At 37.0% G+C, this 26,674-nt stretch overlaps 1 protein-coding gene across 1 annotated transcript in view; it reads left to right on the forward strand.

The window, feature by feature from the left end:
- Positions 1 to 26,674, forward strand: part of GRIK1 (glutamate ionotropic receptor kainate type subunit 1) — a 183,980-nt gene that overhangs the window by 142,884 nt on the left and 14,422 nt on the right. The window contains exons 15-17 of the mRNA XM_049629154.1: positions 4,036 to 4,253; positions 16,511 to 16,736; positions 22,528 to 22,778. Of these exons, the coding sequence (XP_049485111.1) occupies positions 4,036 to 4,253; positions 16,511 to 16,736; positions 22,528 to 22,778 (695 nt within the window). The remainder of the gene's footprint in view (positions 1 to 4,035; positions 4,254 to 16,510; positions 16,737 to 22,527; positions 22,779 to 26,674) is intronic.

Raw genomic sequence — 26,674 nt, forward strand, 5'->3', positions numbered from 1 at the left:
AAACAAAAACAAAAAAAAAAAAAAAAAAAAAAAAAAAAAAAAAAATAGAACCTGACCTTCTCAGCCAGTTCTAAAAATAGCAAAGATAAAAATGTGAACTAAATGGAACCTCTTGCTATATTTCTAAAATAAGACTTCTACCAAGCAGTGAATACAAATGTTCCTAGAAGGAAGTAAAGGTTAAAGTACCTTAGAAATGGTTTACAAATTTGCACAGGTGGAGGTATCAGATCTTTCCTTTTCAGCCATAACTGTGCAAGCCAAGGGTTCGAAAGGAGTGGAATTTGAATCCTTTGAAAATTAAGTTGGCTGACATTTTTCCAATAGCTGACACTAACTAAACTGTTACCACTCTGGCAACCCTACTGGGATCCATCTTAGCTTGTAACTTTTCACAGTCTTCCTTGATCAGTAAGCACAGCAACAGTAAACTCTCAAGGTTGAGGACATGAAATTCAATCCACAGAGTTGTAATATATTTTCTATAGTTTCTATGATGTGGGGATTTTGATTTTGGTGGGGAAGGAGGAGGGAGTTTTTTTAAACTTTGGAAGAAATCCAACGCTTTCGTGGATTTTCCTCAGCTTTGATTCTAGGCGTATGGTCTAGAAAAGACTTCCCAAGATTAAATGCATTAATTTAAGAAAATCATAAGTCACAGATGCTGTCGTTTTAGAATAATCTGCTCATTTGACAATAAGCTGCTAAATAAATTGGCAAAGAAAATTCAACAAGAATATATATTAAACATGTTTGTTACTTGGGGGTGAACCTAAGGCTTCTCATAAGGGAGTTGTTGTAATACCACTGGAAATGTTTACATTCTGTGTCTACAAATGAGAGAGAGAGAGAACAAGGGTCTGTAGTGTGGAAATGCCAAATATTTGAGGAAAGTGAGTAAATTCTCTCATCTGGCAGTTCAGCATAGTTTATGTGGGCATCGTTAAATACGTATAGACATAGCATCTAATTTACTACGAATCAGTTGGATAAATTTAGAGCATAGCACAGAACTTTAAGTTCTGCAGGAAAACCCATTAGAAGCTATATACTGCTTTACCAATGCATTTAATTTTTAGGAAATTTATCTTGTAAGGAATTACTTTCAAAAAATAAGGAGACTGACCCCTCCCCCACACACTATAGCTTGCCTTTCTATACCATTAGAATAGAAAAATATAGACATGGGTTTCAAAGAGCACGCAGCAAGTCCATGCAGGTATATATGATCATGACTGCCTCATGTCATATGAGTGCACCCACCTCCCCAAATCTCTTTCATATTCTGTTTGGAGTTTACCATCATCCACAGCAAACCATGGGATGCAGTGTCTGATCGTTACCACTACCTTGGGTACATGACAGTCAGCCCCAACCAGACTCTGCTTGTTTTTCAAGAAGTTTAAAAATATTTGTCAGTTGAAATATCATCGTATACAAATTTGTGGTACCGATGACTCCTAGTGCGTCTGTCTTTAGCATGTGGCATTGGGCCAGGTAGCAACCTTCTGTATCAACTGTTGTGCTCTCTCTTGTTAGCAGAAGCTTGTCACTGTACTCAATTGGAAACCATTTGTTTAATTTCTTTTTTAATGTGATGATCAGACTTTCTCTTTTCTACAGAGCGTGAGCAAAGTCTGGATCAGGATTGGCTGTCATGTCTGCCGTAAAAGGCACTAAAGGGACTTCAGCAAGTATTGTCTCTCATCCCAAAATTTTCTAAGGATGTTTCACTCAACTTTTATTGCTTTCATAACTTCATTCTCTCTACTTCTGAACTTGGACAGATCATCTCTATTTGAGGAAAGCCATTTCTAAGTATTTCAGTTAACACTGAGGGTCATGAATGTCACAAAACTATGTGAAAATAAAAAACACAATGACATATCCAGAAATCTAATTTATATCCTATGCCAAGGGTTTAAAATGCAATCTGAGTAGGTTTCTACTAATTATTTTTTTTCAATTTCCACAACTTCATTCAAAAGTACATTTATTTTAAATATGCTAGATGCAAATTTGTATTTTTTGTTACCTGTCAGAGGTTGGTTATCAATGGGTTTATCCAGTTTTGCTGCCACATAACATAATACGTAATTACACAAATAACAAATTACTACCTTATATTTTCACAAATGCTACAAAATAACATAAGGATAAATTTATAGGAGAAAATCTATAACTATAAGCTAAGAAAATATATCTATATTAACTGTATTACTTCTTTCCCATGGCTATTTTATGAAATAAATGGTATTTTAATGATAAGCAACTAAAGATCTAAATAATATCACACTGCCAAAAGGCTGCTAGATCAATTAAGTACAAAGATATGAAACAACCTTGGGCATTAAACACACACAGACACCCACAGGCATATAAATCCCATTAAACCACAAGATTAAAACAACAGCAACAAACTATCCCACTAAATCCTTGGAGGCAATTTAATGGAAACTATTATAAATCTGTGTAATATTACACACCCAAATTCAAACAAACAAAAGAAGGAAATACAAATCGCAGTGAAACTATTTACCTCATTAAAAGAGAATAAAGCTCCTAGATTTCCTAAGAGCATTAGGAAAATATATCTGTTAATTCAACGCCCGGAAACTCTGCCAACCTTGATCTGCTTATCATGAGCCCCGAGCTGGCTTTGATTTCATGAGCAATATGTGTGTCTGTTTATAGATTAAATTTGAGCATAAACTCATTTATCTGTAGGTTGGTAAACTCCAATTCCCCTTTCCATCTTAAGCCATTGACTACAAAACTTCAAAACACCCAATCAGAATAGCGAAAGAATCTTTGAAACCAGATATTTCCCCTGTTCTACTTCACGTTTTGGATTTTTACATTTAGGGTGTTTTTCTTCCACTTTTTAACTAGTCGATGTTATAAACTTATCATGCCCCCAAGTTCATGGAGGAAATGCCAAGTACAGAACCCATGGTGAATTTCAGGCAAGCAGAGTAGCCAAAATCCACCCATGAATCAGTACAATTGGAATGAGCCCTGCATATCCCCTTCTGCCCCCTTTTAATTCTACTACTGGATTCATTGACCTTCATAGCTCAGGTTGACCAACGGTTTTGAGCTAAGGAGTTTTCACAAATGTCTAACCTTTGTGTAAGGACACTTGGCCCATAGACCCTTTCTTTTAGAGAGAAAGGGTCTCTTAGAAAACATGTTAAGTGCCTCTCCATGTTATCTTTCACAATAATAATCATTGGATGACATATAAAAATGGATTTTTTTTACCAGAAAGAGCCCCTTTCCACTTAAGAAACAGCCAGTCATCGATGTATAATTAATAAAAGAGCACTTTAAAAAAACAAAAGTATGTTTTTCAGTGAATACATTCTCCTCAGTCAATTAAGAATATACATTAGAAAAAAAATAATTTCGACTTTAAAAGTAGCATAAAACAATGAAAAAGGATTCATCTGCTGTCAAGTGTGGCTTTATCCTATTTCATTTTATTGTAAAATCTTAATGTCTTATTAAAGTACATGAGACAAATGGTATAATATGTTAATCTTTTAAAAGTTTCTCATATCCTTTAACCTTAAATAAAAATATGTTAGCACTTCAAAGTTTTCATAGCTGTATAAAAACTGATAACACTTTATTTCACACAATAAGATACGTATCTAAAAGTTTAATAAAAGCATCCAAAGATTGGGGGTTGACTTTTCAACAAAAACAAGCAAACAAACTCAGATCTAAGCAACTAAACTAACTCTATAAATTTTAGACATACAATATCTCAAGGTTAAACACATTTAATACCGTGAAATGTCAGTAAGTTGCATTTTAAGCAGTAATTGTGATTAGTGAAAAAGATTATTTAGATTTTGCTCTAATTCGAAAAAATACTTCTATTTCACCTACACACAAGAGAGCAAGTCTTTGATGGCTTTATCATTTTCATGTCACAAAAATGCATTATCTCTCTCGACTAGTGTTGAATCAAAAGTCTTCTCTCTTTTAACTTTGCTTAACACTCTTATTCTGGTGACACCATCACAGGATCAGAGCTGATGCCCAAAGCTCTATCAACCAGAATAGTTGGCGGGATATGGTGGTTTTTCACCTTAATCATCATTTCATCCTACACTGCCAACCTGGCTGCCTTCTTGACAGTGGAGAGAATGGAATCCCCCATAGATTCAGCAGATGATCTGGCAAAGCAAACCAAAATAGAATATGGGGCAGTCAGAGATGGATCCACAATGACCTTCTTCAAGGTAAGAAACTGACAACGGATTCTCAATGGTTACCTCATACCGAGGGGAGGGAAACGTGGAATAGAAGAGCCTCTCTTAAAAATAAAGATGGGGGGGGGGGGCAGGTTTAAAAAAAATAATAAAATTTACTATGACACACTCCCATTACAAGGAACCTATGTGCCCCCAGCAGTCAGTATAAAGCAGTTTCTCTGGTTCCTCTATCCCCAGTTTAGTACACTCAGATCTATAGGTCAGTACCTTCTTGCCGTCGCTAGAACAACAACAGCAACAAAAATGCTGTTTTCTGAATACAGCTCAACTACCCATTAACCAATCACTCATGCATGGAACCTATAAAACGAAGATTCCTTAATTTGAAATTCTGACAATCAGATTACAGAATACTTGAATATCATTGTTTTGTTCTTTCTGTTCTGTATCTAATGAGATAGAAACGGGTAACAAATAAACGTATTGACACTGGAATTTATTTGGAGATTCAGAACCAAAAACATTCTGAGGGAGTCCAGTCAAATATTGTATCTGCACCAGTGAGGACGGTGCCACCAGGGTAGCCTGAAGCTTTCCAATAGCTTGGAGTGCCTTCCAAAGCACCAAAGGAGAATTAAAGTTAGAGTCACATAGTTTTATTGTCAAGTGCATTTCATTGTTCAAGTATTTGTAATTACTTACCTAGAGTGATGCAACTGATTTCTTCCTTGCCTATGGAATAAGCCTTAGTACTTTTATTATGAAATCTCAGACTCAATAGGCTCCATGGGTAGGCGGGGTGATGGGATTTCAATAGATCCTGGGAGGTGTAGAGATAACAAAAACACCTTAGAGATCATGAAGGTCAGCCCTTGGCTTTACTTATGAAGAGAACAAAGCCTTCAGAAGCTAAATTATCTGCTCAAAGTCACAAGCTTGGTCTATGACAGGGATGGGTTAGAACCTTCTTTTAAGAGGCAACTGTACATGTGAAGACAAAGAAAAAGAAAAACAGTAGCGCAACCGAAATAAATTCTAAAAACACCTGTGTCAAGGTTTCACATCTAGATTACCAAAAATGAAGTTGTCATCCCAGGATTGAGTAGATACTAATTTAGGAATAAAAAAAACTAAGGGTGAAAAAAGGAACAATTCGTTGTTACCAGTATTGGTTCACCAAAACAGGTACCACTTATGCAGTAAATTTTATTCAACAATTAACAATAATTAATAAATAAAAATTACTTTGTTTTAAGAGTAAACTATACCCAGAGGTTTATCAAAAACAGAGCACCATAAAAAGTTAGGATTTACTTTTCCTCTCTGTTAGAAAAAAAAAAAAATGATTTTTAAACATTCTTTTCATTTTAAGAAATATGTCATTGATTTAGTGAATGTATAAAGGGCGGTGATTGTTTCTTCCCTAGACGAGTGTTGTTTTAAGGACAAATGACATTAAATATATGGCTTTCCAAGCTTCTGAAAGCTTGGATTTTTGTAAAATCGATAGTGTGAAGAGACAGAAGTTACTCCAAGCTAGTGATTCATCACGATGCTTGTCAGAAACCAGGAAAGTTACCTGCAAGGCATATAGGACTGAGGGACATTGCCAAAGTAGAATTGGGTATGTCTGAAAAAAATCTGAAATGATTTACCTCTTTCATCAGTATCAGAAAGTTTTAAAGTATTGGGAAGTAGATAAGTAGAGGCAGAGAAGATTCTCCTACCTTCTGGATGTATACTACAAATACAGAAGAGAGAGAGGCTGCCGTTTGCAAAAGCAATGGGCCTGACGTTGCTCCTGTGCAAATCATCTGTGTATTCACAAAGCATCCCTTGGCCTCATTTTGATCTCTTTCTGCCCACATGCCTCTTTGTATATAAAGGGTGCTGGTCCCCATTATTCCAGCAGGACCCTGGGGTGGCCACATTACAGTGTGTTGGATAGTGCATTTCCCTACAACAGTCACGAGCTACTCTCACAACTTCTACTCCCTGGGTATTTTCATAAAGGGTTCCTGCTTGCTCCTTGGCCCTGAAAATGAGGCACAAATGAAAGTGGTCTCTCAGGTCACCAGGCAAATGATGATTCAAGAAACATCTCAGGGAGAAAGAATGTGATCATAGTACCAGCAACAGCAGTGAAAAGTAGCAGCATGCCCAGCACCCTAGCTCATAGCCACGCACTCTGTTTCTAAATGTTCTACGTAGATGATCTCATCTGATCCTTATAAAGACCATTTGAGGCAAGTACTGATATTATCCCCATTATACAAAGAAAATGAGGCACAACTCAGTTAAATAGCTTGCCCCAAATTTACAAATCTGTCAATGGAAGAGGCAGGCTTCAGCCAAACCTCAGAGTAAGCTCCTTGAAGGTAGAGAATTTCTTTCTTTTGTTTGCCATTATGTCCCCAGAACCTAAAGCAATGCCTAGCACATAGCAGGCCCTCAGAAAACATGTTTCCAAAAACCAAACAAATGTACTAATGAATTCTAAGAAAGATGGAGGGAGGGAAGAGAGCAAGTGTCTTTGTCCATTCAGGCTACTGTCATAAAATACCACAGACTGGGTAGCTTATAAAAAACAGAAATGTGTTTCTCCACTTCCGGAGGCTGGAAGTCTGAGATCAAGGTGTTAGCATGGTTGAGTTGAGGGCCCTCTTTCAGGTCACAGACTCTTCATTGTATCCTCACATGGAGGAAGGGACAAGGGTTCTCTCTGGAGCCTCTTTAATAAGGCACTAATCCCATTCATAATGGCTCCTTCCTCATGACTTCAACACCTCCCAAAGGCCTCACTTCCTAATACCATCATCTTTGGGAGTTAAAGATTCCAACATACAGATTTCAGGGGACACATTCAGACCACAGCAGCAGGGATAATAGAGACCCACACAGGAAAAGACACTGTTGCCATGTTCCTCGATTTACAAGTTAGCTTGTAGCCCAGCAACCTTATTTATCAAGAAGGAATTTATTTGTAAAAAGAGAACAAGGACTAAATCCGATTTAGTTTTCCCCTTGAGGGAGGCAAGCTGTCAGAAAGCTTCAGAGGGATACACACTCAGGGTTCTTAAGCTGGATTACTCCACAAGGGAAAGAAACATTCCAGGCTGTCAGCTCTCAGGGTAGTTCCACCTGGAGTCACTGAGTGACAGTAGTTAATGGTCAAAAACCTCAGTCCTGACCGTGCTCTTCACTACCATTTCACCTCGGCTGTGCCATCGGGGCTCCCTCCCTCCCTTTCTCTCAATTGAAGACAATATCCTCTCTTGGGCTATTGAATGAGTAAGAAAAGCCGTCTTCGCCTAGTATAACCTGGATCAGAATCCATTTTGGGGTCATAATCCATTTGCTCAGATGGGTCTCATCTCCACTCAACCACAAGGAAGGTTCTAATAAGCATTTTCTTATCACACACAGTGTAACTTCAAGTGCTTTTGTTCCCAGGGGAAGAAACTTTTTTTTTTTCCTACCTCTGGCTACATCCAAATGGTAGAAATCTGTCCTTTTGTTTTCAAGTTGATTCTAAATGGTTTTTAGAGCTACCGAATAGGAAGTACCTAAAAGGAAAGAACTGTAGAAATTATCAAAATTTGTGAAGACACAAAATACCCTAATTGCACACATGTGGTCTCTAGACCACAAGAATTTAGAGAAGTTTCTCTTTGAAAAGTGTGGCCAGAAGTTGCTTACTAAAGTTTCAGTCAAAATCTATTGGGTTTTTTTCCGCTAGACTTTTCTACTCTTGCAGACAGCACAACCCTAGATTTCAAATTTAGTTTACTTGATTTTCAACATGAAAAACACCCCAAAATTTAATTTGTTCAAATAGCTCAGGTGAAATTCCACTCTCTACCATCTGAATTCAGGTAAGGCTGAGGGAATAAACTGACATCTATTAAGCAAGTGTTAGTCAAGGTACTATGTGTCTAAGACAGGAAAGGCTGAAGCAGTTTTCCTTCACTGAGTCATTTGTATACAGAATAACTACATTGGTCATCAGAGACTGTGTTTACACAAGAAAACCAGGGTTAAATCATAAATTCAATTTCACATGCATTCACAAAGCTTTAGGTGAACACCTGGAATTTGATATTGTCCAGAGAAAGGAACAACTCTTAAGTTTTGTGGCCAAAGTCACTCTGTTAATGATGCTTATTAAACATTATATTTTCTCAAGGTTGTCAGCACTTTGAGTCTTAAAGTCTTCAACACTAGGGATGATATAATATCTATTTGTTCAAAGGATGTCAGTTACCACTAGGCCAATTACCAAGACAAGGTTAAAGAGAGGAAGAGTATTTTATCAGCCATCCAGGGACTGTTGAAGATGTCTCAGGAAATCCCCTGATATTTGGGGATCTTTTATTTCTCCTTGTCTTGTTTGTATTGCTAATAAATGGACTCTTTTTATAAGTCAGTGTTTTAATAATTTAGAATCTCAAGAGACTTCATTTGGGAGAATTTTTCAACAAACTCCCTTTTCTTTATCCCACTAGGGATAATACTAAATCATAATATGATATTAACTGGATTGGTTTCTCAACTCTCTGCTGCAGAATTTCTTGGTTCTTTCTACTGTTTCAAACGCTTGAACGGTAAAAGTTTTCCCTGCCCTTCTAACTCCCCAAGACCACCACCAGCATCTTAGGAAGTACAAAGATCAGTCAGTTCATGGCCAACCTGTGGACACAACGTGGGTGTAGCATCCCCAAGGTCAACACGAACCATTACCTCATTTATACCCAAGAAAATTGACAGCAATGGCATCCAGCTCCAGCTTTCCCTTTCATAATGGAGCACTAAGACATTAGTTTTCTCCATCTCTCATAGAAGGTAAGGAAAGTACAAAACTTCTGTTCTTTCTCCTTGATGTAATTCTATTAATTACCTTTCAGGGTAAAGGGAATAGTCCAAACTTTGGTCTCATGATGACAGTTTAGCAAGTCACATTTTTTTTCCAGTTAAAGAAGGCATTGTTGTAAAAAGTCTAAGCACAGTTTGAGGTCTAAAAAGGAGGATATCCCAATACCCCTTGCAAACCAACCTCCAAACAGAATAATGGTGCCAGTCTATTGTTCAGAGATAGAGGATACCAGCCAGTCTTCTCAGGAGATATGCCTCACACCAATTGCTGGGATATAAATTAAAATTTATGGTGAAGTGCTTCAGATTACATATTCTGGAGCAAGGCAGCATAGCTTCAGATTCTGACTTTATTAGCTATATCAGCTAAGATAGTAATTGGTTTGTTAATATAATAATTAGCTTATTAGCTATACTGACCTTGGCAAGTTTTTTAAACCCCATGCCCCTGATTTCCCTTTCTGTTTATTGAGGATAAAAGCTAGCTTATAAGATTATTTTAAGGAATAAATAACTTCATAGAGGTCATGTGTTTACAATACTACTTGGCAAATTGCAAACAATCAGGATGTTAGAATTTACTGTAATTTTCACCAATAACGTCATCACCATTAGCATTCAACACCCCTACCTATAAGTCCTACTTTTCTAATTCCTGTGGATTTAAAAAACTCTAATTTGGTCCTTGTTCAACTTTCTTACTGTCACTGATCTCTGGAAGGTGTGCCTTCTACTAATGGACAAAGAAATCCAGAGGAAATACCTGTGCCCCCAAGATCTCAAAGACCTCCAGAGGCCAGGCCAAACAAAGACTTAGTCTTTGGAAGCTTTCCTAAATGCATACATGGTGTTTGCAGAAGAACTATTTCCAGATGGTAGGTAGGAAACAGATGGTGAGGATGTCCTTAGAATTCAACTGAGAAGCAGAGTAAGGTAGTTCAGATGGATTCATCTTAATTTATATGCTTTCTAAGATCTCCAATTTGACCAGTACCTGAGGTTGGCACTGTAAGAGACAAGAGAGGGACAGGTATAAAAGTGTGTACAAAGCTTGAAGACCTGAAGAGCAATCAAGAGACAAGATGCACACAGACTTGTTAAATACAATGCAACATGTGACTAAGTAGCATGTCTTGTGCAGACAGGAAGTGATGTGAACATCAGAAGTTCCTTGTGAGCCAGAAAGGTAGAAAATACTCATGTAAGAAATGTTTCGCAGTAGAAGCTTGCCTTGTAACAAATCACTATCCTCTCAGACCCAAGCCAGAGGATTACACAGATTAGATCATGATTCAGTCTAAAATGACTTGGATAAAATAGGTTTAAAAAAATTGTAACAGACTTGTCATTTCTGGCTTTCATGGTCTACGGACTTTGGACCAGCTATGGGAATAAGGGACTCTCTAACCTTTATAATCTCCTTCCAGGGGGTGGTTAGGAGCTGTCATCAAGCCCAAAGACATTTCAAAAAAGTTATTGAGCACCACACCAGTGGAACTGAAGCAATGAGCCATTATGAGGAGACAGGTTTCAGACAGAAATAGTCATATAAGGAAGCACAAAATGAAAGACATTTCTCAAACTTCTCTGCATAAGAAGATATTAGCTTGTGTTTGAAAGATTCAGCTAATTTTACCACCAGTACCCAAAATGTTAAGTCCCGTAGGTTAAAACTGTATTTGTTTGGGAAGAAATCTATGAGGTCAATTAAAGCTAACCTTTTTCAAATCCTGTAATATTGCCTGTAATGGACCAATTTTTAACTCTAGACAGGAGGAAAAAAACATGAAAAATGTTTTAGCAAAGGTGTTTAAATCCCACTGAGGGAGTTTTTTAAAGGGGAACATGAATGTTTAAAACCTTGGAGATTCTGCAAATGTCATAACTTTCTATCAAGGTAAGAGCATGATCAACTGCAATGATCATATTACATACATTTGAAAGACGGAAGCCCTCACTATAAGGATAAATGTTTTCTTAGATCTTTCGAAGTGATTTTTGTAATTTAAATATTTTTAAAATTTCGTGAGAATGTATTATTTAATGAAATAATATATTTAATTGTGTGTGTTAGAGAAAATGATTGCTTTGAAGGCAACTATTTGCTCCCAAAGCTTGGATTTCTACATAGATGATTTCCACATCTTTGATTGATTTTTAAGATTGTTCTTAAATCAGGATTTATCTCAAGAAAAAAAGTAAATTGAAGGTTTTAAAATGTAACTGGTTTTGGCATTTTATTTGTTAAACGTGCATATATTCACCACATTTATAATATCACTTTTAATAAGGTTATAAAGATCAAATATTAATAATTTATCCCAGTGTGTATGTATGTGTGTGTGGTTATGCATATATATATATATATATATGTATATTTATATATGCTTATATATAGGTATATGTATATGTATATATATATGCATATATAAACATGGATCTCTGTATAAAGTCTTCAGATGTATTGGTCTTATATAGAATTGCACAATTATTCATTTTACTAAATAATAGGATTATACATCTCCAATGTAGAAACTTTATAACCTGGTTCAAGAAATATTGTGATAAATAATGCTTATCTCAGTAAAAATGAGATATTAGAGGCATATGTCTATAAGACAGAGGTTCTACCAGTCTTAAGACCATCTTACACTGAAGAATTTACACATATTTATACACACAGGAAGAAACCCTGAAACTGAAAACAACAGAACTATATGAAATACAAAATACTGTTAAAGGAAAAAATATAAACAATATCCACACTTCTTCCTAGGTCCCAACTGTCACACTCCTGAAAATACTTACGTTTTGTCTAAATTTATGTAAATAGTTCCATATGTTACATGATGACTACAAGAGGTACAGGGGGCTCTGATTATCAGAAAAATAACAATGCTACTTACTGCAATTGTTTCTTTAGAAAACTTAGCTGTTAAAACTAGCCAAGTCATGAGTTTGTTGTTCTGTGTATTAAAACAGATCCCCTGTGGATCCCCCCACCCCACCCCCACCCCGGCCCCATTGCTTAAGAACACAGACCCTGGAGCCATATTGCTGGAATCAAACCCTGGCTTTATCATTTCCTCATGTGGTTTTCTGATTCCTCACCTATAAAACAGACATGGTAATGGAATCTTTCTCATGTGATCACCGTGAAGATTAAATGAATTAATATATGCAAAGTGCTTAGAATACTGTTTGTCAAACAGTAAACCCTGCATGTTCTGGTTCTTATTACTGCTTTCAATAAGTAGTTTTTAACTGCACACAGACACATTGTAAATCATTTCCCAGTGAGTGTTTAACTCCCATGCACTATAGGGAGACCAAAAAACAATAAATGGTGGTCATCAAATGGAGATGCTATAGCACTCTCTTATAACAGATTTTAGATGAAAAAATGCTTAATCTTTGCCAACAATGTTTCATCGGCATCAGAAGAGCCACATAATCAGATTTAACCAGGCAAAATGAAATTATTGAAACCTGATGCTCCTGCAGTATTAAGGAAAAAAAAAAAAGATGATCTAAGATTTAATAAATGAAACCTTCTTGGTTTTAGTGACTTTTGCTAAGAAGCTCGGAGTACTTTACAAATATTCTAATTAACCTTTGGCATATTCATTGAAATAAGAGGCATTCACTGCTTCTATTTTTTTTAATATGTATTATTTAAAATGACTTAGCAGGCTGAGACTACAGAAGATTTAGAAGTGCAAAACTATCCAGACTATCATTCGAACAGTTCCATTTAAGAATTATTAAGACTTGTGGGGTGCCTGGGAGGCTCAGTCGGTTAAGCATCCGACTTCAGCTCAGGTCATGATCTCACAGTCTGTGAGTTCGAGCCCCGTGTTGGGTTCTGTGCTGACAGCTCAGAGCCTGGAGCCTGCTTCAGATTCTGTGTCTCCCTCTCTCTCTGCCCCTCCCTACTCATGCTTGGTCTCTGTCTCAAAAATAAATAAAAACATTAAAAAAAATAAAAATAAATTTAAAAAAAGAATTATTAAGACTTGTGTCTTAAAAATGGAAAATGTATTAAAAAGGAATAAATCTAATGGCTATCAAAAGGGTACTTTTTGACCTAATAAAAAATAAACATTACAAAACAGGGTATGACAATGGCCAGAACTCAGGGGTAAAGAGGAAAGAGATCCTAATTCTGTGCTTGTTCTTTCACTAACTAAATGTGACCCTCTGTGTGTCTCCAAAGTCAGGACCTGAGTTAAATAATACAAAGGAGTTGGTCCAGAGAGTAGAACATGGAGGTTAAAGAATCCTGAAGGCAAACTGTGCCAATCATGCAGTTCTTCTTGTAGATTTCCAGTGGTAGAAAACTGACTGTGTCCTAAGGTGTTAGGGCCAACTACAGATATTTCTAGCAGTTGAAAATGTTTTTATGTAGCCACATTTTGGGTCTTCCCATATCTCTAAGCTCCCCCGCTTCTCAAATAGTCTACAATTCCAAATGTGGAATACAATGGAGCCCCATAATAGCAAAATTGCTAAATGATGAAAGAGAATTTTAAATGGAAGCAGAAGGGTGCTATTCTCTGCTACATTTTGTTTACCATCATTAAGCACCAGCAAGAATAACAAGAGGGGGTCAGAGGAATTGTAGAATGTTTCCTGTACCTTCAACTTGACCAAGTGCTCTACCAAATGGTAGTTTTCTTACTGAGAAGAAGGTTTTGCCTTCGACACTTCAAAGGAGTCCATGCCAGCTAGACTTCCCCTCTAGCACCCCAGGGACTTCATATCAGGAATAACCTTCTACTCTGAGAAGGAAGAAGTAGTTGTGGTTGAATTAGATCCATGACCTCTGGATAGAAGAAGACCTCCATAGAGAAGACTACTCATATTGTGGTATGAAGAGCATGCTAACTTAGGGAACATTGTGTTACCAAGGTGTGACGAGATAAGAAAAGAAATTAAGAGTTTATAAGTTGTGTAGTTCACGGATTATGTGATGGCACCAAGTACATGATCAGCAGATACTTCTCCTTGAGGGCTGTTGAGTGCTCTTAGTAAGCCACATGTTATACAAGCTGTATGCTAATCACAAGTAGTAAGACCACAGATAGGTCTGTCATGTATTAAAAAGTTAGACAACCCCCACAGCAGATAATTTGAGAACCACACCTGATAAGGCTCAATAAGAGGCTTGTAGGTTTTGAGTTGAATCTTTTCATCTCCTTCCATGATCTTCAACTCCTAGGCTCCCAACACTTGTCCATTTACCATAAATGAACCAATCATTTACTTTGTTTTGTCCTCAACTTCCCTAGGCTAAAAATCCAGTTTTCCATTTACAACATTCATTTTTAATAAAATTTAAACATGATAAAAAAATAGATGTTTTATGGGATTTTTTATATGGAGGCTGACTCCAAGTTTGTGTTAACATGAAACAAAATAGCAAGCTGCTTCAGAGAATGAGTTTATGAATTTAAGCTATATTGTCATATGTAGAGCAAATGAAATTAAATTCATTCTCAGAAGAAATTTTGTAATAAGGATATCCACCTTCCCAAGATCATTACAGTCCAGTGGAAAGAACATCTAATTTAAGATGTTGGGAGTCCTGGGGTCCAGTATTAGCCCTGACACTAACTAGTTCTGTGACTTTCATGAAGTCTCTAAATCTTCTACATCAAAATTTTCTCCTCTCTGAAAATGGCGGTTTGAATGAGCCAATTTCTAAAGTCTCTGACAACTTTAAAATTTCATACTTCTAAGAAAATTATTTTCCCTTAAAGTAGTTCCCTGATGGAGGAATAATTTTCCCAGATGTGTATTTACTGCCGAAAGACAGACTGACCTCCCTGCACTCCTTTGAGTTGCTCTTTATTGTAAATTTAACATTATCTCTTTCTTAGAGGTTGAAATCATCCAACAAATGAGGCATTGACCCTATTCCCAAAAAGCATGCCTTTGTCTTGGAGACATGAGCTCCAGTTTGCAGATATCTCTGGGGTTGAGGAGTAATTCACAGGGGCCTAATCGTGATCGAATGGCTTCCATAAAATACCAGTATCTATAAGGTACTGTTTATTGAATTGTTGTTTGTCTCACAGGACGTTTCTCAGGGGGGATCTTCAAATGCCTAACAATCCAAAATAAAGCCATCTGTCCTCCCTTAACTCATAAAGCCTACAGCATTAACCCAGGTCCTAAATAGAGTTAGGAATTAAGTGAGCCCCCAGGACCACTTGAGCATGAATAACCACGCCAGAGTTGATTCCACAGGTATTCCATTTATTGCTTATGGCCCCAAATCATGTTTTAAGCTTCTCTGCACTCCTGAGATGATATACCCTATGCTTGCCAAAGATGCTGTCTAGTGTGTAGGGGCTGGAATTAGCTCAGAATTATCAGTAATTCCCATAATGTATTTCATTTTCAAAACAAATGGAGGGGAGTGTTGATGCAAATGAAGACAAATTCAGGAAAAAAATTGGAAAAATATGGAAATTACAGAGTAAAATGTAAAATGTCTAATCATAGATCATTATTCAAAAGAATAGAAAATCCATATCTAAGCAATATGAAAACTAGGAAAGTATATTTTAACAAAGAAAGTAAGACAATGAGATAATGTAATGTATAGATGCATATATCATATGCATCATATTTATGGTTTATTATTGAATCTATCAAAAAGCTGAATAAGGGAAAAGACAAAATCATAGAACACTTTGAAATGAAATATTCAGTCCTCATTTTCTAAAATATAGTTGCAATTAAAATTGAATACGTACATAAAAAGCATATAAATACAGCACAGTTTCCTGATCTGAATTTCAACTTGAAAAGAACATTTATATTCTAAGTTTTCTAGAAAATATAAGAGTGAATGGCAGTTCTTTCATAAATAAAGCAGCGAAAGCATGTGATTTATCTCAAGGCTGTCCCCAGCAAAGGCATGCTGTCAGGTATTGAGAGGGACATACCAGAAAGCAGTAAGACAATGCCAACTGAAGGTAAGTAGATGAAGGGGAATGGAGTCAGTAAGTAGAGTCCTGGAGTTAGCTAGTCACTCCTTGGCCCAATGGGCCTTGAAGATCTGTTCTTAGTGACCACATTTCATTAGGCAAATGCTGTCATTGATAACAGTGTTCTTTCTTCCCCAACTGAAAGCAGCAAAAGGATTCTGAGCCAATGTCTTACATCGTTAATTGGCAAGATCCCCTTTTCCTTCAATGGTTGCCTCAGTGCTTCCAATGTTTCCCTGTAGTGAATTGGACTCGGCTCAACTACCAAACTGAAGTCCAAGGATCATCAACATTGGCTTCCTATGTGAAAAGGAAGAATCCCTATACTATTTGGACCACTGGGATTTTGAATGGCTTTAGGATGCATATTCTCAGAGCTCTTTTGCTGGGGGGGTGTGCTTTCTTTACCTGCAGAAATCAAAGATATCTACCTATGAGAAGATGTGGGCATTTATGAGCAGCAGGCAGCAGACAGCCCTGGTAAAAAACAGTGATGAAGGGATCCAACGAGTACTCACCACTGACTATGCCCTATTGATGGAGTCCACCAGCATTGAGTATGTGACGCAGAGAAATTGCAACCTCACTCAGATTGGGGGCCTCATTGACTCCAAAGGTTATGGAGTGGGAACACCTATCGGTAAGAGAGGCAAGGCATCAGCCAAGACTGAGATGGGCAATGTCAATTATGAAGGATAGAAGGGAATAAACTCAGAGATACCTACTCCACACTCTGAGAAGTCCTACAATGCCTTTAGTGGACCAATAAATAAGGGAAATACTCATGTAGATCAGAGGCATGTTTTGAATTGACCATTCCCAGATATTTAACTTAATAAACTTTCAATCCATGTTTCTTTTGAGTTCTACCACTGGATATTTGTTTGAATATATAGACTGTATTATTTTTACCTTCAAAAAATATTTTTTTAGACAAGGAACAACTCTTCCCTTTATTTATATAAATTTTTTAATTAATTTATTTATTTGGGAAGGGGGGTGGAGGTGCAGAAAGAGAGGGAGAGAGAGAATCCCAAGCAGGCTCCAAGATGTCAGTGCAGAGCTTGACACGGGGCTCAAACCAACAAACAGTGAGATCATTACATGAGCTGAAATCAAGAGTCAGATGCTCAACAGACGGAGCCACCCAGGTGCCCTGCTCAAAAAATATCTTTAAAAGAATATCTTCCTGATTAATCCTCTTGACGTTATTTCCTTCAGTACTTATACATGCCTATATAATTTTTCTATCTTAAATTATATTAGAATATAATGAAATTAATTATGCATGTAGATGATAAAAATTGAAAGGCTAAAGTTCCATGTCAATAGAAGTAAAATGAAAACTATATCTATAAAAGAAAAAAGTTAAAGATTAACTTATAGTTTTTTTCTGGCAATGTGTTAGATACAGTCAAGGATAACTAAAACCTCCAAATATTCCTATTTCTGCATTTTGTGCTACTGCTTTCTCTAGGGATATTATTGCCTTGTCGGCATACAGACACATACAGCAAGGTTTTCTTGTGTGTCTAACATATAGAACTATATTCTATACTTAAAGGACGATTATGGATTCCTCTCTATAGAAAAGTGTATTGGATAATGTTCGGGAATGGTGGTAATATGCTTTTCTCGAATGAGTCATTAGTAACTTTGTGATAAGCATTCCAAATTTTTTTTAATGTTTATCTTATTTTTGAGAGAGACAGTATGAGTGGAGAAGGGAAGAGTGAGGGGGGAGACAAAAAATCAAAGCAGGCTCCAGACTCTGAGCTGTCAGCACAGAGCCCAACGTGGAATTCAAGCCCACAAACCGTGAGATCATGACCTGAGCCAAAGTCAGATGCTTAACCAACGGAGCCACCCAGGTGCCCCATGATAAACATTCCAAAGAAGAGGAATCAGAGGCCATCTTAGACCACCGGGCTAGTCTAATAAGCAGAAATCTTGGTTACAGTCAAGTCATATGTCATATTATAAAGAATCCAAGGTAGATTAGATGTGCTTGTTTATAGATAGTATTATTTTTGTTTTTTGAAAGGGATTGTCCAGTCCAACCCTCAACATTAGACAGGGATCAAAAATTCAAATGCTTACAGAGGCCAAGCAGATATTATAATTGAATAAGCTTGTTTGCTTGAGGAAGCAATAGGGAATGTAGCAACTTTGGAAAATTAGAGACCGCATGACACATCTAAAGGGGGCACCCGCCTTTTAGGTTAGTCAGTTGCACGTGTGAGAATTTGAACACAAGTATGTAGAGATTCCATTTTTCATTTAAAAAAACCCAGATTTGGCGCCTGGGTGGCGCAGTCGGTTGGGCGTCCGACTTCAGCCAGGTCACAATCTCGCGGTCCGTGAGTTCAAGCCCCGGGTCAGGCTCTGGGCTGATGGCTCGGAGCCTGGAGCCTGTTTCCGATTCTGTGTCTCCCTGTCTCTCTGCCCCTCCCCCGTTCATGCTCTGTCTCTCTCTGTCCCAAAAATAAATAAAAATAAATAAATAAATAAATAAATAAATAAATAAAAATAAAAATAAATAAAAAAACCCAGATTTTAGGGGTGCCTGGGTGGCTCAGTCGGTTAAGCATCCGACACAGGTCATGATCTCATGGTTTGTGAAGTCAGGCCCCGTAGCGGGGATTCTCTTGGGATTCTCTGTCTCTCTCCCTTTCTCTCTGCCCCTCCTGCTCTCTTTCTCTGTCTCTCTCAAAATAAACAAACTTAAAAAAATGAATTGAAAAGCTTAAAATTTCAGATTTTAAGTGGACTGTCCTAATATTAGGACATTCAGCCACAAATTCATTAAAAAAAGAGAGACTAGGTATCCCATATTCAGCTTTTGATCAGTATTAATTTCATTAACCAAATAAAGATCAACTTTCTTTACATTTCAGCATGAACACAAACCAATTTTACTCCCTGCTAACTGGTGTTAGAAATGTATGCTACGGAGAAATTAACTCTATTATTGTTACTAAGAATGTATTCCGAATAAATCTGCAGAACGATTCAGCTAAGGAAACTATAATACTTTCTGGTCTCTTTCTTTTCAATAACTTTCCCTGATGACAGTAGTAATACTGCCAGTAAAGTGTATATTTGTGTTTCCCCAAATGGAAAACTCTCCTGTGATTAAGCCAACATGTTCTGCAGGGGACTCAGTGGGATTGTTAGACATTAATTAAAAGAATACCGTGACTCTTTTTGAAAAAAGTCTATTTCCCCAACCAAGCTTTGTCACCTCATTTTTGATAACATGGGTGGGGAGAGTGAGGCAGATGCTATTTTTATATATTCCATAACTGCTGCCTTCAGGTAAATGGGCCGATAAACGGATCATAAGTCAGACAAAAACACGAGGAGTGGGTGCTTTTGCCCAAATCACTCCAAATCAAGACCTTAAGACTGATTGCATTATATTCTGCATCTTCTCAGAGCAGTAATTGTGGTCTCCACCTAGAATTATGTTTAGATTAAATTGTAGAGTTGAAAACTGCACTTTTCTCATTTTGTCTTCCACCCCATAAGCCCACCTGACCACCTTTCAACTAGCCTTGCTCACCAGATTTCCTGTCTGGCAATAATGATGGAAAATAACAATGGGTCTCACTCCTCCTGAGAATATTTGTCCTTTACTATGAGACTTTTCATGGGCATTTCTTCCAATGAACAGAATATAACACTATGGTTAAAATTTGGGGGTAGGGCAAATAGAAAGGAAGCAAGGGGCTTCTTTCTGCAACAGTCCTGAATCAATGCAGCAATTTAAAAATTACTCTGGCCTCCTGTAAATGAGGCTGACCCTCTGATGAGTATCACTGTATTTTATATGATATGATATAGAGATTTGAATGTTCCAATTCAGTCTACTTTTTGCCAATCTCACCCATACTCTGACACACAGGATCCAAAGTTGAAGAGCCTTTCCCCCTCCCTAGATAAAGAGAAATACACTCCAGGAATTTTTCATATTGGTTATAAACCTGTCAGGCTTTTAAACCAAAAACAATGAAGGAATAATTGGAACAGATGGCAGGTCTCAGAGAGAATACATCCCTTGGGAATACAGCTGTTGGATAAATTTGTGAGATGCTTCTTCTATGATGAATTGACTCTTTAAGAAAGCTCAGTTGCTATTCGGGAAGATCTGTGTGTGTATATATATATATATGCTTTTTCAAGTGACTTGTCATGAATCACTTCTCATGTCACTCAGTCCACTTAAGTAACAACAACAAAGAATGAAGCTAAAATATATTCAGATACAAAAAGTTCTCCACACACTTCAGTTCTTGCTCTCACTGACTCCCTGAAGGCTTCAGACTCTTTCCCATGGTCAAAGATTGGCAAAGTCAGCTCAGTCACGACACAAGATTGAAGCCTTTGCTTCTTTGAGACTCTCAGGACAAAAGTTCTGGAAATGTGCTTCCTGAGGGATTTGAAATAAAGCTTCAAGACAATGAGAGCAGTTATGGCTTAAACAGGTTACCAGGAGGCTGGAAATTACCCTCCTTAGAGAATAACTTTAAACGGAGATCCGATCCCCATCTGTCTGAATGTTTCAGGTACTGTGCAGCCTGAAGGCAGAAGGGGAGCACCAGTCACCATTTACTGAGGGCCCACTGTGCATACTGCTAGGATTACAGTGGCAACTGCTACCGTAAGAATCATTCTTAGGCTCTTCAAAGCATTTTATTATACATTGAAGCAAAGCTCTCCTGGTTTCACTTAATTGCTCACATGCTATGGGTATGTTAATGGTGCTAATTTTGACACTAACCATTATTCTGGGGGTGTTTAAGCAAGCGGTCAATATCTTTTAATTTGGTTTACAAGAGCCATTGTCTCACCAAAAATCCATTCTTTTAATTGACAAGCCACAATCTAACTCCAAAACATTTTGCTCTTCTTTTAAACTTGATTTTGACTACTGACAATGACTTTAGGAAGTCTTGGGAGGAAAGAAAGAAAAATGACAAATGCCACAATGTGAACCTTCTGTTTTTCCAACATAAAATATGCCATGGAACATAAGGTTTGTGTATGTGGAGGTTGAAGGCAGGAAGGGGGGCAGGCTGTGGAGTAGAGAAAACAGCTTTCCTGGAAATAACACTAGGTAAGAAGTAAGAGGAAATGAGTTAAATCCTTGCCTCTGCCAGTAACTAGTACTTTTACTCATGCGTTCACATCCTAAATTTCTTGGAGTCTAAAATACGTGGACTGGACTATATGATTTCTAGATCTCTTTTGGTTCTAAGATGACACATTTTTCTACTTCCTATTTTATCTTTTGCATTTTTTTTTTAATTTCTACCAAAAAAGAACTTTAAAGTTTGCAAACAGAAAGAGCCAAGGTGTACTACCTTCCTAATGAGTAGAAGAAATGCTAACGAAAATTATTAACATCCAAGGAAAAATTGAGTAAATGCATCTTACCATCTTTTAATCTCTTCCTTTGCATTAATTGGCATAGGAATCCAGTACTGGACAAGCTATGGCTACAGACAGATGCCAGTACTTTCAACATAATTAAAAGTTTGATGACATTACTAGAAGTTTGAGTATAAAAAATATCAATGAAGTCCTTGCAAATTTTCCAAACCTAACTGAATTTTGTAGAACCTTTGAAGTATCCAAAACCTAATATTAATGGCATATTACTAAGTGTATTAGTCAGTATGGACTATTTACTGTAACCAACATTTGCTATTTTCAAATGGCTTACACAGTAAATGTTTCTTGAGCTTGTCATGGTCTGACATGGACTGAAAGAGAGACTTCATGTAGTCATCCTGGGACCCAAACTCCTTCCAGTTGGTGGTTCCACTATCCCTAGTGCCTTGAAGTCCTTTCCTTCCTACTGCATATTTGGGGAAAGGGAGAGAGAAACTAGAGAATCATGTTGGGAGAATGTGAAATAGGACTGGAAATAGTCCTATGTCACTTCAGCTCCTAATGGCTGGAGACTGATCACATCACCATACTGAATGAATTGTAAGGAAGACTGGGAAATGTCTAGCTGCTGCCCTAGGAAGAAGACAAGATGGTACAGGTGTTCATCTAGCCAGACTGTCACAATATTAAACAACTGAGAAAAAATAGAATCTGAACAACAAAATCCCCCGACGTGGGGAGAGATTTATGAAAAATTCACCAGAAGCAAGCGTATGTCACAGAATCCCCAGCTCAGCTTTTCCCTGTTTAAAAGGAATAGACAGCCTGGGCAAGAGTTAATCTCAGCATGTCAGCTATCCATTCTCCAATTATGTTGATCTTTCAAAATATAGAATTCAACTTGTGTGCCCTTTGCCAATCAATTTGTGGATTGGGATTTCCCAACAGCCATAAAGTAGTTACCTTTAAGACAATAATCCTTCCTGACATCTTCAACCCTTTGGTGACCAATATCCAAATGACATTCCTTACAGGCTCTCCCTACCGGGATAAAATCACTATCGCTATCCTTCAACTACAAGAAGAGGGCAAACTGCATATGATGAAAGAAAAGTGGTGGCGGGGAAATGGCTGCCCAGAGGAAGACAGCAAAGAGGCCAGTGCTCTGGGAGTAGAAAATATTGGGGGCATATTCATTGTTCTGGCTGCTGGGCTGGTCCTCTCTGTATTTGTAGCCATTGGAGAATTTATATACAAATCACGGAAGAACAGTGATATTGAACAGGTGAGTCATCTCTTTCTAGGATTAGGTAGTTTTTAGTTTGTGTTATCTGTCTTAAGTTTGGGGGTTTTAAAGATGTCTGCCCTTTTTGTAACAGTCTATTGAATTAGATGCCCAGAAGAGCCATTTCTGAGTTAGAGCAAAGAGCTCTTGAATCCCTGCCAGGTGCTGCTGGCACTGCGGTGCCATCATTTATTAATGAGAAGAAGGAAGCGCCTTATATACTAAATCCAATTAGCCCTATTTGGAACGGCAGTGCAGAAATTCCAAACCCAGTTAATTTCTTGAACAGTTATTTGCTCTTAAGATAGAAATCCTCGATAAAGCAGGCAAGAAATAAATCCAAAATTGGAAAAGATATAAAAAGATCTTTGAGAGAAATGTTACCATCCTTTCTGGAAGTGTGGATGCTGAGCACATGTATGAATGCAAAGCAATTTACATAAAGATATAAATGCAGTATTTTGAAACTGAGCATTTACCTCTCCCAAAACATGATCTATAAAAAGGTAATTCATCAGGATTTTTTGGTCAGGAATAGGATAAATAACACAGAATGACAATGAAATATATTAGAGACTTTATTTTTCCAGATTGTATTTAGGATCATAGTTGATTTCAACAGTCAACCATTTTTGCCTGTCACTTTTATTTTTGATGGAAATCACACCAGGAGCTCCTACCATTCTGTATAAGATGATTATATTAAAGATAATTCTTTCATAAGCATACTAGAATAAACAAAGTACAAACCTCATGCCCATCATAGTGCATTAGACCACCCATTCAATTTAAAATTATTGTTAGAATTTTGAGACTATAAACTATTAATAACATGGCTAGTTTAATGCTCAGCTGTCACTGTCTTGAAATTACTAATCATTTTTAAACAAGGGGTTCCACATTTTCCCTTTGTATTGGGCCCCACAAATTATGTAGCCAGTTCTGATTAATAATTTCACACCAGTCCCACCTCCTTTAAGTGGAAACTCTCTTTAAGCTCCCAAAGCTGGGGATGATTGATTATAACTTGGTTTTATCATGATAATTTTCCCAAAATTACAAGGCAATTGTGAGAACATTAAACACCCCTTTTTTAGATTTTTTTAGAGAAAACTATCTTTACTTAAAAGGGAAAATGGACTGTTCTGCTTTTTTTAACTTTCAATTTGCTCTTGAGGTGTCTTGTTTTATGCAACTAATTTGAAAAATAAAAGCTTGTATATGTTATGCTTTTAATGTGCTTCTCATAATTGCCAGCTTCATTTGATTTAAATTTTCATTTAAACATTCATTTTTGCTTCTGATTTATTCATTTTTTTCTATATTTTTTTCTCATTTCTTTTTGCATGCAAGGCTTTTTGTTTCTTTTATGGACTGAAGTGTAAACAAACCCATCCAACCAACTCCACTTCTGGAACCACTTTATCTACGGATTTAGAATGTGGCAAATTAATTCGAGAGGAGAGAGGGATTCGGACACAGTCCTCAGTTCACACTGTGTAATCAGTTAAAAAAAAAAGTGTGCCCAGTAGAAATTGTTTCTGCTAATTGGTATTGTTGATGATATCTGTATCTTTTAAGCATAAATAGCCATAATTCTTTATCCTTTCAAGGTAGCAAAACTCATGGACTCTAGACATTGAATTCAATGCACTGAAAACAGATGCACATTCTGTGTTGAAACCGAGGTGTATTAGGGGCATATAAACTTCAATATATGTGTATTTTCCAGAATCTGCTATACCATCAAGACAACGGTTATCTTAGTTCTATATTTATGTGTTAAAAATAAGCAAGTCTTTCTTCATGAAAAAGTAGATGTAGATTTTCAACAGTGCAAAGCATAAAAACAAAATGCTAGTATGGTGGAATTCTTTTTATCTTTGTGGGCCTTTTTTTTTCTTTTTTTTTTTTAAACTCCTGTTTTCCCTCTCCCTGTCCCTTCTGTTCTATGTAGATCCACATATTCAAACTACCCGAAACCCTAACTTTTGGTAGTAAGTCCATGACAATGTTGACGTTCAACTCAAATTGATTCCACTATTTAAAATGTATTATTTACACAAAGACTCAAGGTGTCTTATATTTTAAAAATTGAAAAACGTGATCCAGAAAATGGAAACTAAACTTGAACCCTCTGGCGTCACAGAAGAGCATTAGCTACGCTGAACTTCACTCAGAAAGGCACAACTCAGTCGAAAATGATTCTTGGGTCGAAATTCATTAACATCAAGCTCTCTCGTAACATTTACCTGACAACCCTCTGTAGGTTCAGATCATAGTATGTTCAGAGTCTCCAAGGAACTGTGGTTTTTTTCATGCTGCAGACTATTTCTTGCAAGCTCCAGACAAACTCCTAAACTAGGAACTAACACATAGCATCTTCTATTTTCCACTGACTCACTTTCACTATGCATTGACGAACATCTTTTCACAAGATGTAATTTTATTCCTTTCCTACTCACCCAGCATAGAGTGGTTGTTCTCCTCACAATCTTTTCTGAGCATTAACACTTTCACAATCATTTCTTCGGATGCTTTGTCATTATCAATTCACTCCAAGTATATTAGGGAGAAGGGCAAGGAGGAGAAAATAAATAGAGGAAAGAATTTCCATACACATTAGTTACAGATCTCTAGATTTATTTTCCACCTGCATTCAAAATGCTGTAAATAATTCCCACTCTAACTCAGCTTGGTGACATAAGAAACCAACTGCATACTTAATTTGTTGTGATGGAGGATGTCTGCCTGCCCTCTGAGCTTCTTTTCCTCTTCACAGTGCGTAGGGGAATTGAGGATGCCTTTCATCTTCCCCCAGCATGGGATCAGTTGGTCTTTGTTCTCCTTAATGGGATTACCTTTGACATGTGAAGTTAGCCCCAAAACATATTTCTCAGAATTAAAGATAAGCCATCTGTGCAATCATGTAGCATTTTGCCTTCTCTTTGCTTAGCTTTAAATGGGTTCCAATTTTTGAACCACAGGTCCCTCCAGTCAAAACTATATTTCTCCAGTAACGCATGTATAGGAAAGTTGACTCCTGCCCTGATTTTCTCAGTCTTGCTTTCTTCTTTAAATAAATGTGCTTTTAAGAAAATATCTCTAAATTACACTAACATTTATCTACTGTTATTAAAGTGAAAGCAGCACACTTTGTCCTGGGTCAGAGTTTACATCTTCATAATCAATAGAGGCAAACATTGGGGTATTTTAGTATTCAGAATTAATTGATTCTGTATGTGGAAACCACAAATTACATGAGTTTATCTTCCCAAGGACTATTTAATAAATCAAAGATGCTACCAAAAAAGTTCAAGGGTGATTGATGAAGTTGAGATGATCAAGGGGTTAGCGATAACAAAATCTGCTTTTCTACAAAGACTCTCCTTTGAAAGTGTAATTCAGAGTTTGGGTAAACTTAATAGTTGTGTGCCACTTTAAGCTGTATACTACCTATTTCTGATATTTATATCTTATTTTACAGTTTTCAAAATGTTTTGAAATGATACAGCATTACATTTAATCCATTCAACAATTTTATTTCAGCTTTACTAACAGAGAAATAAGCAGTCAGCAGCCTGGAGTCCTAGAATTTAGAATTATAGGAGAATTTTCAAAATCAACCAAACTTAGGTGCAGGTTCTAGTACAGCCACATGCTGAATCACAGCAGACAAGTGACTACATTTCTCAGAGCCTTAGTTTCTTAGTAGGTAATATTAGGACATAATTTCTTGGTCATAAGGTACCATTGACAAGTGTTATTCAAATTAGATTTTCTGGTCAAGGAACCCATGGAACACTACTCTAAACTTTCTTTACGGCATGATATCTCAGTGTTTTTAACATGTTATGATGCATTGGGAATTTTCAACAAGATTGGAAAGCATTCAG

This window comes from Panthera uncia, chromosome C2 (genome assembly GCF_023721935.1).
Source record: "Panthera uncia isolate 11264 chromosome C2, Puncia_PCG_1.0, whole genome shotgun sequence".
NCBI lineage: Eukaryota > Metazoa > Chordata > Mammalia > Carnivora > Felidae > Panthera > Panthera uncia.